The following is a 15075-nucleotide window of genomic DNA, read 5'->3' as shown; positions in this document are numbered from 1 at the left end:
TTAATGGCTATATATACCTACATACAAATCTTATGTAATAGTAGAGATATATGATAGAGTTTTCAATTCTCTTTTTTAATCGGTCGAGTAGAGTAGAGACAGAGAGATAGAGTAGAGTTATATTAGTTTAGATTTATACAAAGTAAGCTAGCTTTCCGCCCGCGGCTTCGCCCGCGTTTTCAAAGAAAAACCCGTTCCCGTATGATTTCCGGGATAAATCCTATCCTATGTCCTTTCTCGGGTATCAAAATATCTCTATACCAAATTTCAAGCAAATTGGTTCAGTAGTTAAGGCGTGATTGAGTAACAGATAGACAGACAGAGTTACTTTCGCATTTATAATATTAGTATGGATAGCAAAAGATCCTCGAGTAATATGAAATATTGCAATATAATGTATCTTTTTATTATTATATTATATAAGATTATAACCTAAGACGTAATGATGTATGAAACTAAATCCACTGTATATCAGTTTTGTACTTTTGTGTCATACGACATTGAAGACCCAAATTACCTATTATTATAGCAACATGGATGTATGGTCACATTTTGCGTGAGTGAATCGGAACGGGGTTGGTGACCATACGTTTGGAAAATGTGGAATTCTTAATATTAAAAGAAACAGCTTATTTGTTTTTAAATACTGTATTGTTTTAGTGTAGAGCACTTATTATTTTGTGTATGTATCTCTGTGTGGATAGAGAGTGTAAGTGTGTTTGTTTGTTCGTATACGTGTTATACGGAATAAAACCATTTTTACAAATTTGTTACTTATACTGAAAGGAAAGAACATTTTTTTCCGACACATATTAACACTGAAGCACCATTTTATCAATGTTTGTTTTGTTATAATACTTATTGTTTGTTTTTATTTAACATCATTCAAACGTAATGTATTATTTCTACGTGGCATAAAACAAATTTTGTCAGACCTTATAATAAAATAGTTGTAAAAATGTATCTGTGAATTTGATATTCGGTTTATATGTTGCGATCATTTGACATTTAAAAATCAATAACACAAAGCATGGACGCAGTAACAAAATTGAATGACTCTCACCCTCCGCCCACGGCTGTGACGTTCATCAACTACCTATATTTTAGGGGACATTGTGCCAAATTGTCGTATGTTGGTGAAATTACGTTTATGTCACCGTAAAACTGTAAATTCCGTTAGATTATAATCGTCGCCTCACAACCTGCACCTGACCGTCTTTTGGGAATTATATTATCAGCATCCTACTTATCCTACTAATATTATTATAAATACGAAAGTTTGTGAGGATGGATGTATGTGTATGTGTATGTTTCTTACTCTTTCACGCAAATACTAGTGAACTATTAAATTTAGCACACATATAGAGAATAACTTGTAACGCCGCGGGCGGAATGCTAGTAATACATAATTGCGATGTATACTTAAGAAAGTCTATTGAGAAATATTGCGAGCAAATGTTTCGAATCGAAAGTTGTCGACATGTACATACTATGCTATCCACCTAGGAATAGGTGTCAGATTTTTTTTTGAAGTGAAAACTTCTTTAGCGGCGTTGAGCACTTTTTCTGTAATGGGTATAAAATCTTAAACTCGCGTCAGGACACGTAACCTAGACGAAAAAGCGTAAGACGGATGCATGGAGAGAACTCAACGTTAATAATCAAGTTTTCACTTCTGCCGGCACTCCCGGATTGCAACCCGTCTTTTTTTTTATAATATTCTAGATAGCTCTTAGCCTGCGACCTAAAAAAATTTACATTGTCTTTTTATAATATGTCTCTCTCGCCTCTTTAAGTTTATAATTAAAATTCGATAATTTTAATTTCAACTACAAACAATAAGATTGTTATTCCTATAACGTTAAATTTATATCAAACCGACAAATGCTCATTCTAACCCCACGTACTAAATTATTTTAGTGAAAATAGGCGTTGAGCATTCTTTTGTTGTTCTTAGTGCGTACTGCGTTCGAAAAGATTCTATGCAATGTTCTAATACTGAACAACACTGAATACGAGTTTTCGTTTACACTAAAAGATCACGAAAGAATGCTCTTGCTCCAGCTCTAGCTCTATGTTCGTTTAATGTAAATGCACCGGTAAAGGAATACATTGTAATTTTGAAAAAAAAAAATATTACTATTTTTAAATACAACTAGGTTTAAATTAAACATTCAATTAAATGATTCAACAATTTATTAAATATATAACAGCTTACTCTAGATAACAAGTAAGATTAGCGTCTATATTTTTAAAGTAACAAGTTAAGCACGGCTTGAACGACCATAACAACCAATTGGAGTAACCCTGGTAACAGACTGCCGCCAATGCCAACCAGAACGTCGTCTGCCAAGTCTGTGATCGCTGATACCAAAGTTGAGAGTAGGTTTTGCATGTTGGCAACCCCTGAACTAGGAGTCGAAGGGTTCGCGCCAACCGCATATTCTGGCAATGATCTCAAGAAGTTCACAATGGCCAATGCTTGAGAATATAACTTCAATAAAGAAGTTTCTAAAGCGCTTAAATCGACTGGAATCAAACAGCTGATGGATGGCGGGAGGGTGTCGAAAATTGACAGTAGAGATAGAAGGAGGTTGTATACGTTGTTCAGTAATGGTAGTAGGATGTTCACTAGAGGATATACTGCTGGCAGTTGGACGGATGTCGCGGTTACTGGTCGCTGAAAAAAAAACTCGTATTTAGAAAAAAAAATTTAAATTACAATGGAATGTTAAAGATGGATCAGGGTGACAGTTGCTGTCCCTTTCTTTTTCTAGAACGATATAAATTGGAGAAAAAGAGACAGTCTATATTTATTGAGAGTAATATTTGTAAGTGTATCTAATTCCCTTGTGATATCGGGTCAAGTTATAAATTTTGCTGATCGAAATAATTTTCCAGGCACATAGATAATAAAAAACTATGCTGAAATGCTGAATTTTTTATACTATTTTTTTTCTGCAATACTTAAGTTTATTTAAGCTCTTACAATATTATATCCATACTAATATTATAAATGCGAAAGTAACTCTGTCTGTCTGTCGGTTACTCAATCACGCCTAAACTACTGAACCAATTTTCATGAAATTTGGTATAGAGATATTTTGATACCCGAGAATGGACATAGGCTACTTTTTATCCGCAATCGGGAAAATGACGCAATCCCGGAAATCCCACGGGAACGGGAACTATGCGGGTTTTTCATTGACTGCGCGGGCGAAGCCGCGGGTGGAAACCTACTTATCTATGTCCATGAAATCTATTTTTAGTAATTTAACATTGTTGGGGTCTTGCAGATTTGTATTCGTATATTTTTTCCTTTGTAAAGAATGTTCCAGAAAGGTACTTATTTTTATCAAATTTAATTGTGGAATCCAGGAATTGGAAGTTCCAGCGTACCTTGATCTCTAATCCCAATATACCGTCATACAACAACAGCTCTACTCTTTCTGGTTTTTCTATTAAACAAAGATGTGATGGAACATCTTTCTAATTTAGAAATAAAAATGGTGACTACCAAACTCACCATAAGTAAACAAACGGCTACAAACAAAAACGCAGCACCGATTTTTCGACCCATTTTTGTAAATAAAAAAAAATATTTACCGAAATGACCTATTCCCGACTACCAGACCGTTTTTTGTGGCGCTTTTGTAATAAACACATATTTTATATAATCATTTGTTTCAATATTTTGTGTCAATAGGTATTGATAAGATTGTAATTCAAAAATTTCTTAAGCGATTCTTTATTGCGCATATCTAACTATCGCATTCTATCAAAACATAGTTCGTTTTTACGTAATTATGCAAAATATCGATCGAATTATAACTGATAATATATTATTTATTAATTTCTAATCGCAAGCCACTAAATTAAATGCCAAATAAGATTATATTAATAACATTCTTTTTCTAACAATTCTAAACTTTACGATCATTTTTTTTTAATTATTTATATTTCACTTTATACGTACGGCCTCCTAAATCATCATCATCATCAGCTCTATATGGGACCCGGGCCTCCCATAAGGGTACAAGCCATAGTCCACCACGCTGGCTAGGTGCGGGTTGGCAGATGTCACATGTAGTCAATATTTTTGATTCTTTGTGTCCTCACGATGTTTTCCTTCACTGTTCGAGCTGTGGTGAAGTTATAACATGCACAGATAAATTGAAAAATACTAAAACCTTCCTATTGAATCACTCTATCTATTAAAAAAAACCGCATCAAAATCCGTTGCGTAGTTTTAAAGATTTAAGCATACAAAGGGACATAGGGACAGAGAAAGCAACTTTATTTATACTATGTATGATATCTGCAAAGTCTGCAAATTGTAGAGTCAATTTCTTGATTTTTTATTTTAACAATAAACGAAGTAAATAAGACAGAGAATCTTATATTATCTCGTTTCTCCTTAATGGCCTACTTTTTAGGAATTCGTAATTTGTACAAGTTATCATTTTTTTTGTGTGTCGTCTCTAGATGTTAGCCAGAAGGGCTTCTACATCGGCGTGGGTGGTACCAGGGTGAACTGAAGGTTCACTCTGGTAGCGACATGCGCAAGGGAAAATATTATATCAAATATGTTAGAGACATTCGTATTTTTTGTGGAAATTATATTTATAACCCATTGAGCCCCTAGCGGCCCAATCGGTCCACGACACAATAGATTTTCTATTGTGTCTGTGATTCCGGGGCCTGAGTTATGCACCTAGTCATCTCACGGTTCGGTTCTTATTACTATAGTAAAATATAATTTACAGCTAATAATAATAATGCAAAGTATGCAAAACGATGCATTCGAAAAATATATTTCGACTGGAAATACTGAATTGAAGTTAACAGACCAAACTCTATGGTCCCATTTTAATACAAAGAAAAATAAATTTAAAGGTCTTATTATAAATATTGGTCACGCAAACTTTTCCGCCAGAGGCGTTCCCGCGTTTTCAAAGAAAAAGCGCATAGTTCCCGTTCCCGTGGTATTTCCGGGATAAAACCTATCCTATGTGTTAATCCAAGTTATCCTCTATATGTCTGCTAAATTTCAAAGAAAAATTTTCAAAGAAAAAGCGCATAGTTCCCGATCCCGTGGGATTTCCGGGATAAAACCTATCCTATGTGTTAATCCAAGTTATCCTCTATATGTCTGCTAAATTTCAAAGAAAAATTTTCAAAGAAAAAGCGCATAGTTCCCGATCCCGTGGGATTTCCGGGATAAAACCTATCCTATGTGTTAATCCAAGTTATCCTCTATATGTCTGCTAAATTTCATTGCAATCGGTTCAGTAGCATTTGCGTGAAAGAGATACATCCATCCTCACAAACTTTCGCATTTATAATATTAGTGGGACTAGTAGGATAGGATCTTCGATACTGTCAAGGCCAAAACCATTGTTAATATATTCGTACAAATATTTTCGGAAATCCGTAACAATAACTATTGTTTAATAAAAAAAACTTTGATTAAACTGCTTTCTACATCTATTCTTCGCAATTGTTGCCAAATCGGAAGTAATAATAACATAAAAAACTAATCTATTGCATATATTTATGCAAGAATAATTTTAAAACAATGATAACATTCGTTTATATAATAGTAACACTATTTTTATAGGCAAGTTGATATATTATTTAGATAAGTATAGTCTGTATTACGTTTGAATGTTAAAAGTTTCGTGGTTTTAATTTTGGTTAGTATCTTTTATTTACGTTGAATCTAGATTGATTTAGAACTAAGTGAGATTACATTAATATTTTTAGCCAAAATTTTCTTTTTATCGTGGTTTAATAGAGCAAGATAATTCAATTTACCTAATTGTTTAAAATAATCATAGTGATTATCATAGTCGAAGTACCTATCTACACTGCATTTATTATAATCTATGTGATTTTAAATTCTCTTCATTTTTTTTCTCTTTGTGCAAAATTTGGTTACTCCGGGGAGCTAAAACTTAAGTTTTTCCGCAATCGCAGCGACATTTGCGACCGCTAGCCGAAACACGAATTCTTTGAAGCAATTTTGTCGTTATCTGAGTTTATTGTCTACTGTTTTACATTAGGATGTTGGTAGTCTTTCAAAATCTGCATTATATTTGGCTTACTTAGCAGATATTTGTCAGGATTCAGAGACTCTACCTATATATTTTGTTTTAACAGCAATTTTCCAGTACATTTGATTTTTTATTTTAATTTAAAATATTTATCTCGTAACGGCAGTGTGTTATTAAGTCAGTAATTCTTATATATAATAGGTATAGATAACTTTAATCATTGAAGATAAGGAATAGATCGTTGTCTCTATACGAGAGAAATTTACCAATTCTCTTTTAGTTCGATACATAAATATTTGATAGTCTTTGACATTTCTAAAGTAAAGACTAAAAATTCCTTTTTTAAAATTGGCCAAGTCAGGGAACTTATATCTAGCCTTACGTAATCAAATCATTATCTTTTTATTTACGTAGGTATTTTATTTTACAAAAGCAACATTAAAATTATGAAACTAATTTCGTTAATAGTCCATATCCTCTTTACAAACTATGTTTAACAGAAACTATTTCATACTGTTTATTACTAGATAATCTGTTTGTAATTTGTAAGAACCATTTTACCTTGTAGATAATAATTTAAGCTAAAATATTCTTTTTTCTTCCAGATTAAGAACGCAAGTGCGATGATACCAGCCTACTCAGTCTCGGCTTTACGCCTTGCCTTCGACGAAATATCAACTGTACTACCAATAGCAAATCAACTAGCTTGCCTGTTGATTCCATTCCTTATCAACCTTATAAATAACCTGAATAACCTTTCAAATATAGTACAGAATCTAACGCCTGCTTTACTACCGTATTTTGGATGTACACTGCCTCTTTTGTATGCTACTTTAACAGATTTGACGTCCGTTCTGTTTCTGTATATTAGTGTGTTAATATCATTGTTCAGATCTAATGTTTTGGCTGCTCCAGGATTACTGTTAGGTTTAGTATCTCAAGTACTCAATTTGGTACTGAGTTTGTTAACTGGCTTGTCTGATGGTAGCGGCTTACTTTCCGGGTTGTTGAAATTGATCACAAATGTTCTCGTTGAGTTGGAGAAATTGTTAATTTAAGTGTTTATTAAAGTGTTTTGTTTGTTATCTGTTTGTTTTATTTGTGCTGTAGTTTTTTAATGTATATACCAAATATAGTTTTACTATTACTTACTACTGTGTTGGTTTATGCAAGGTTTAATAACCCTGTCTATTGCATTTGAGAAACATTCTCGTCTGCAATGAAAAAATATTGTGTTTCTGAAAGTTTTTTACCTGTACGCTTTTTTATGTAGGTACTAGCGGTCCGCCCCGGCTTCGCCCGTGGTACATGTTTACTTTTTCTCTACATAAGACCCATCCTCGTACTTCAAGAAATATAATAAAAAAATAATTTGGAAAATCCAAAAGTGCACGCCTCATAATCTCATCCTTTTTTTTTTGTTTGTTTATTTAATAACAATTAAACCACATCGAATCAGACCCTGAAAAATGAAAGGGTTCTATTCCTGAGCATACTCAAGCGTAAGAGAAAAAAAAAGACTCGATTAGTAAAGTATTTCGGTCGCTATCGTGTTAACAAGAAAATCCTCCGCACATACAGACACACGGACGTCCAAGACAGAACTTTTTAAAACTGTTTTTTAACTAGTTTAAATAACAAAAATGACATCAAAAATATCATGAATGTTAAAAATAGTGTTTTTTCTTAATATGTGTGTGTAAGTATTATCTTACAAGTGCAATGTATGATACATAAAGACATTTTAAGTTTGAAAAATCAGATGTTTTGCGCGAAGTGACAGTAGTACCCACCTCAACGCTTCGCTTATGAGGCGTGCAATAATTATCGAAATCAGTTCAGCCGTTCTCGAGTTATGCGCTTACCAACACATTTTGCGATTCATTTTAATATATAAAATTATGTACCTTATAGAAAGTTATTTATCTTCTTTGAAACAACAAAGCAACTTGAAACAAACCAAATATCTAAATTATTACAAAATAGAGACGTCGTTTTTTATTTCTAATTATTAAAATCGATTTAGTAGTTATACAGTAAAATTAATTCCTTTATATAATAATATACTCTATTCTAATAAGGATGGAGTATATTTTAACAGACGCGACGATCTCCGACGAACTTAATACAGAGTATATAATATCATTGATTGATTTTTATCTACTCGTAGATAGGTTATGAAATAATAAAAAATAAGATATTTTTCATTATTTAATCAACAACTAGTACTACAAGATAATAAAACTAGTTTCAGTCTTTATTTATAAGGTAGCGTAACTAACTTCAAATCAAAAATAAAGAGAACACAAAATATAAAGTATACATATGGTTAGGGAGCCAGGTGCAAATTTGGTTAATTATTTCCTCTCAAGAGATAATTCGTCAGACGCATCAGAGTAAAGCCTCGTGAACGTCAGCTGGCGCTCGGTTGGGGGGGTGAGCGGTTGTAGCCTCCCACGCACGTAGGAAAAAAAAATACATTCATTCATTTCCTCTCAGCTAAAAATTTGTCAAATTGTAGCTAACCCAATATCTCAACGAAAAAAAATAATCAGCTTGTTACAACATGGTGTATTATACGTCAGCTGGTGACTCGAACATGAAAAAAATAAAATTATTTTCCGTGATTTCCTCTCAAACTAAAATTTACCTGATGATAGCTTATATGTAACTGTGGATATATATATAGGTCAGCTGGCTGTATCTGGGTGGAAAAACCGTCAGCTGATACTTTGAAAGTTATTACATAGGAGTTAGACAGAGGACAGAAGCATCTATTGCCAATTTATATGCATCAACTTACTAGGTTTTCCTCGAATTATTGCTAGCTGATTTTTTTTATTTATCGCATCAGTATATTAACAATCAGCTCACAAATTTTCATCTGAGATGAAATGACGTATCTTTAATTATTATCGTTATTTTTAAAAATTCAAGCTTCACACGCTAGCATAATATAGACAGTAATAAGGTACTTGGAGGTGGTTAGTTGTGCACATGATTACACTACGTACATTCAGCCACATCGGTAAACATGTTTTTACAAATATTATAAACTGCATTTAAAAATAACTATCATAATATCATCAAATTCACATAACTACCTAAAAGTGTAACAAATATGAAATAACCCACTAAAAACATTAGTTAACTATTAATAATTATTAAAAAAATAATAGTATAATATATAATTAATAAAGTTATTACTTATATTTTACGGGGACTTATGTTGATGGAATTCCACGTATCTCGATGATTTTGTTAATGTCTCATTATATTCGAGACACCAGCTGACGCATAATACACCATGCTGTAACCAGCTGATTATTATTTTTCGTTGAGATATTGGGTTAGCTACAATTTGACAAATTTTTAGCTGAGAGGAAATGACTGAATATACTTTTTTTTCTTACGTGCGTGGGAGGCTACAACCGCTCACCCCCCCAACCGAGCTCCAGCTGACGTTCACGAGGCTTCATAAGACTATATTTTGATGCATTTTACTAATTACCGCTTGAGAGGAACTTGGTCATAAAATATGCTTCTGGCTCCCGGACCAATAGGTTTTCCCGCATTATTTTCATTTTCCAATGAAGTTGCGCTCCTGTTGATCGAATCATAATTTAAAAAAATATGTTCGTTGAATATATACAGCAAAAATATTTTTCAGTTCGAGCCTAGAGTATCTAACAGCCTATTGAATTGTACAATGATACAGCCATAAATAATCCATACTAATATTATAAATGCGAAAGTAACTCTGTCTGTCTGTCTGTTACTCAATCACGCCTCAACTACTGAACCAATTTGCATGAAATTTGGTATAGAGATATTATGATACCCGAGAAAGGATATAGGCTACTTTTTACCCCGAGAAATAGGATAGGTTTTATCCCGGTAATCCCTCGGGAACGGGAACTATGCGGGTTTTTCTTTGACTGCGCGGGCGAAGCTGCGGGTGGAAAGCTAGTAGAAAATAAATAGTTATTCTATTTGTAGAGTCGAGTTTTATCAAATCACTGAACTGAAAATCAATCTCATCTATGATCGTTTTCGAACATAGATAGGTGCTTTTCACTAGATTAATATATCGAATCTGTATCACGAATATGATTAAAATCTGTATGATCACTACATAGTATAAAGCAAAGTAGCTTCCCGCGTTTGTATGTATGTATGTTCAGATCTTTAAAACTACACAACGGATTTTGTTCATGGTGTCTCCTCCATACGTAGTAATATTATCTCAATGGTTTATATACGAAATAAAAATAAACATTAATTTCTATAATCACGTACATGTTTGAAATTAAATAGTATACAAGCCCGCAGCTTCGCTCGCGTAGTCAAAGGATTGAAAATTAGTAATTTAGGAATGAAATGTTCCTAATAAATGAATATCTATGTAGGTACTAGCTGTGCTCCGCGGTTTTACCCGCAGTGCTTCGCTCCTGTTGGTCTGAGCGAGATGATATAGGTACCTATAATATCTATAGCCTATAGCCTTCCTCGATAAATGGTCGATAACACCAAAATAATTTTTCAAATCGGACCAGTAGGTCCCGAGATTAGCGCGTTCAAACAAACAAACAAACTCTTCAGCTTTATATAATAATATAAAGTATAGATTAACGTAAGTAATTGAAATACGAATAAGTACCTAATTATTATGCTGAGTAATTTCGTTTAACCTTAACCCAGTGACCAATTTTGATTTTACTAACTTGTATATTATTTACTCGTAATCAAAACTTGATGTGTTTTGTAAAATATGAAAACGTTAATACGTAATGTACTTATTACCTTTTCATGTTATTTTTTTTCAGCCATTTTTAGATCCCACTGAAGGGACACGATTCCTATGTCCAAACAGAACTATATTCCAAGTACCTATTGATAATATTACCTGTTGTTTTTCGTCTAGGTATAGGTAGTGATACTGATTAAACAATTGCGGTCCATTGAATGAACAGTACCTATCTATTTATAAACGGTATAATATCTCGGCTTTTAATAATAGAAAAAAACAATTAAAAAACGACGTGTGGCACTCGGGGACTGCCGCGGTAAAGCTATTGCATGCTATGCCTTCTAGCCACACCTCCGTGACCGTCGGAGTGGGGAGCGTGAGGTTTTTCCGTTACGGAATTTCTCGATTCGGTCCCCGCGCTCAAGGCCCGCGGTAGAAGCTATGCAATAGCTTAATAACACTGGTCTGCAAAAAAATTTTTTTTCGCGCTCCTTCTTATTTTTGCACAAGATTATTATAGACTAGCTTCCGCCCGCGACTCCGTCCGCGCGGATGTCGGTCTTTGCGTGGATGGTTTATTTCTCCATTTTGAGTAACTCGTACAATGACATCTTATAAATATCTATTGGACCCAAATACATCTAAGCCTATAATAATACGCAACGTGTGTTCGCGGTTCTACAGAACAACGTCTATGGATAACTGAAAAATTAAGATTAATTTTTTTCTGCGTATTTTTCCAGGATAAAAAGTATCCTATTTTACGCCCAGGATAATAAGGTATAATTATACCAAGTTTCATCGAAATCGAACCGGTAGTTTTCACGTGATGTCTTCACATACAGACAGACAGACAGACAGACAGACAGACAGACAGACAGACAAAAATTTTTTTAATCACATATTTGGGTTTGGTATCGATCCAGTAACACTCCCTGCTATTTATTTTTTCAATATTTTCAATGTACAGAATTGACCCTTCTACAGATTTATTATAATATTATGTATGTAGAAGTGATACTTCTGAACGGAAATTAAGATTTAAAAAATTTGTATCACGTCTAGATTTTTTGTGGTTTAATTTGAAAGAAACCCCTTTTTTTGTTCTAAGAATACATCGTTATTTTGATAATTAGGTTTAAATATTACAAATATAATGTCAAGAAAACTATTAAAAACTATAAGATAATATAATTACACATAATTTACATTGTTTCAATTAGTAGTTTTCTTTTCTTTTAATATTTTATAAGGAGTTTCGCGACGAATCCATCAAGTAAAATCAGCAAGCTTTGCTGTCAACTTATTATCCTTATTTTACTATATTTTCAGTTAGGTTTTCCGTATCTCCTCTCAAACTTCTGGTGAAATGTTTCATAGTGGTCACCAGATACTCTTTTGACAGCTAGTGTCTAGATTTAAATAACAATTTGTAACTGATTACATAACACATCTTCCTCATTATGTAACAATACAATAATGATATTAATTCGTGGCTTATCACAACCACATAAGATTTATCTAAAATATATCTTGTTATATAGAACCAATATAACATACAACACGTACTCATAATAACGATTTTGTATGTAAATGTTTTAAAAAAAAGTTATAGATAATGTAGAATTATGTATAAAATATTGTGGTACTGTTTATGTACTTGTGTAGTATTGGTAAGTTTTGTTTATATACTAGTTATTTCATGTACAAGTAACTAGCTGTGTCCCGCGGTTTTACCCGCATTGATCCGCTTCTATTGGTGTTAGCGTGATGATATTATATAGCCTATAGCCTTCCTGGATAAATGGACTATCTAACAGTGACAAAGAATTTCAAATCGGACCCGTAGTGCCTGAGATTAGCGCGTTGAAACAAACAAACAAGCTTTATAATATTAGTATATATAGATATCATAATATATGTAGAATATTTATAAATTTATAAATAAAGTTGAGCAAAATGTTATAAGTACAGGACTTTACCTTTAATGCAACCAAAGCCGCTGGACCCACAATTAAAGCAATTATTTTGATCGATTGGGGTACAGAGTTATATTTATATTTTATATGATAATAATATTGTATCGAGGAAATAAAATTATTAAAGTTTCATCTTTTAATATAAACTATTGCTATTTTCAGGTAAAATCACAAAATCAATATCAACTAGTTTCAACATGTCCGTACAGGGCTCAAAGTTATGGAAACATTTATGGAAGCCAGCCATACGTCACGCAACCTTCACCCTACAGCCAACAGTATACAGTTCAAAATCCTGTAGCAAACTATCAACCTACACCCATCGCAAATCAATTGCAAGAAATATATTTCAATAGATTACTCTCAAATCCCGCCATACAAGCATTTATAGATCCCAGTACTAAGATTTACAATCAAAATGGTATAGAAATATCCGACCAAATTCGCCCAAAAGGAACACCAAACGTAGTTAACAATTACTTCATAGTACCTACTGATTATATTAAAAATAACGAATCCATTCAAAAAGATGTGCGACGCAATAAAAATACAATTTCAAGTGTCGGTAGTGTTACCAAAGTGCCAGCAAATATTTATGAACCAATACAGAGAAATCTAAATAATAAAAACAAAGATACAAGTTCACCAAATACTAAACAAAAAAGCACAAAGCCTAAAGATGTCAAAGTACGCGTAAGTAATAACAGAAGTAACAAAAATAAAAAGGGAACTGAAAATCTAGAATACAAGGAATCAACACCACAAAAATCCGAGAAAACACGAAAGAATTTGAATAATAAAGATATGATTCTTAATGACGAAGAAGTGGTACATATACAAAGAAATAATATGAAAAGACAAGATGATCTCACAAAAACAAAAGTTGAAGGGAATGAAAATATAATATCTAAAAAAGAGAATGAAATTAGAAACCGATGTAGAGAAGAAAGCGTTCATGAAATAAATAAAAATGAACAAAACGTAAAACAAGAAAGACAAGTAAATGCTGAAGTTCAGTTGCAAAGATCACCTTTAAAGAAGGATAAAGTAGAAGACATAAAAAGTAACACCAATTTACCTCAAAATGCATTTGATATTAGCAAAGATGGCGTTGAAGTAGATAACCGAAATATTCGCAAATCCGCCCAAAACGTTCATAATAGTCAGCCAAAGAAGAAGTCTTCAAAAACACAAGATAATTTTATGAAACAATGGATGTCTTACATAAACTCATTTGCACCAAATCAACATTTTGACTCCTTCGATTTTTCAACTGCAAATTTACCATACAATTTTGAGCAAATGTTCCAAATGCCACAGTTTTCACAATCTAGTGTTGATACTAACAGTCAAACGCACACTACCAAGAAGCGTAAGAAAAAGTCAAAAAGAAAGAATAAAAAACCTGAAGCCAAAAATTGTAATGACAAAACTAAGATAACCACTGTCGAATTAGTTCCAAAATTTATTGAATTTGAATCAGATAGCCCTGTAACAGAACATATTAGAGGTGAATTAAAAGCAAAACCTAACATAGAAACATTTACACATTCTCTAGAAGCTACACATTATTTACCTGATGTAAGTACTGAAGAATCGTTACCAATAATGTATGACATTATAGACTATTATCCCGACTTCACTAAAGACAAAATATACGCAAGCGATGAAGAAGACTTATATCTATTCCATAACAGGCATTTCTATAACATGGATGACGAGAAAGAACTTAATAGAGAAAGAAGAAGGTACGAAAAAACACACGATGATAATACAATAAAACATCCGGACAATAGAGTTAGAGTCAACGATATTCATTCATCAGATAAAGACAGTAAAAAAGCTCATTTAAAACCAGTATTTGAAGATATTAAATTCCAAACACCACCTGCTTTGCTTGAACCTGGTTTTGAAACAAAAAGAGTAAATATACGCGAAAATAATAATGAGTATCACACATATTACAATCATGAAAACAATAAACCTACGCAAAAACCTATAGAAAATCAAAGAAAAGACGTAGAAACAGTATATGCTCGTTCGAAAGTGGTTAAATATGGTCAGCAGGGAGAAGTAGAGGCAAAAGTTAAAGTTGTTTCAGAAAATGACTTCAAACATGATGGAGGACATAGACAACATGCAAGAGACAGTGATGCTACAGTTGTTTTTGCACGATCGTGGACTTAAAAGGGTTAACTTGATATTTATAGAATTTTAGTTTTTACTGTGTTAATTATTAAATATTATAATTTATGAAAAATGTGTCTTTTTAACACGCTGTTATATTATT

General features: G+C 32.8%; 2 protein-coding genes across 2 annotated transcripts; one reads left to right on the top strand and one right to left on the bottom strand.

Annotated features, from left to right (window-relative positions):
- Window positions 1-2178: 2178 nt before the first annotated feature.
- Window positions 2179-3629, bottom strand: LOC123704211. The gene is made up of 2 exons (XM_045652526.1): window positions 3527-3629; window positions 2179-2680 (listed from the first exon to the last, which is right to left on the bottom strand). Exons 1-2 carry the CDS (start codon window positions 3578-3580, stop codon window positions 2252-2254), a joined length of 483 nt encoding a protein of 160 aa, XP_045508482.1. The 5' UTR covers window positions 3581-3629; the 3' UTR covers window positions 2179-2251.
- Window positions 3630-12412: 8783 nt separating this feature from the next.
- Window positions 12413-15075, top strand: LOC123704188 (GATA zinc finger domain-containing protein 14-like). The gene is made up of 2 exons (XM_045652498.1): window positions 12413-12479; window positions 12948-15075. The coding sequence occupies exons 1-2, from the start codon at window positions 12435-12437 to the stop codon at window positions 14970-14972; spliced, it is 2070 nt and encodes a 689-aa protein (XP_045508454.1). The 5' UTR covers window positions 12413-12434; the 3' UTR covers window positions 14973-15075.

The sequence above is a fragment of the Colias croceus genome, chromosome 28, assembly GCF_905220415.1.
Source record: "Colias croceus chromosome 28, ilColCroc2.1".
In the NCBI taxonomy this organism is placed as follows: Eukaryota; Metazoa; Arthropoda; class Insecta; order Lepidoptera; family Pieridae; genus Colias; species Colias croceus.
Note: the sequence above shows the minus strand (reverse complement) of the source record. Positions and strands in the feature narration are given on the sequence as shown.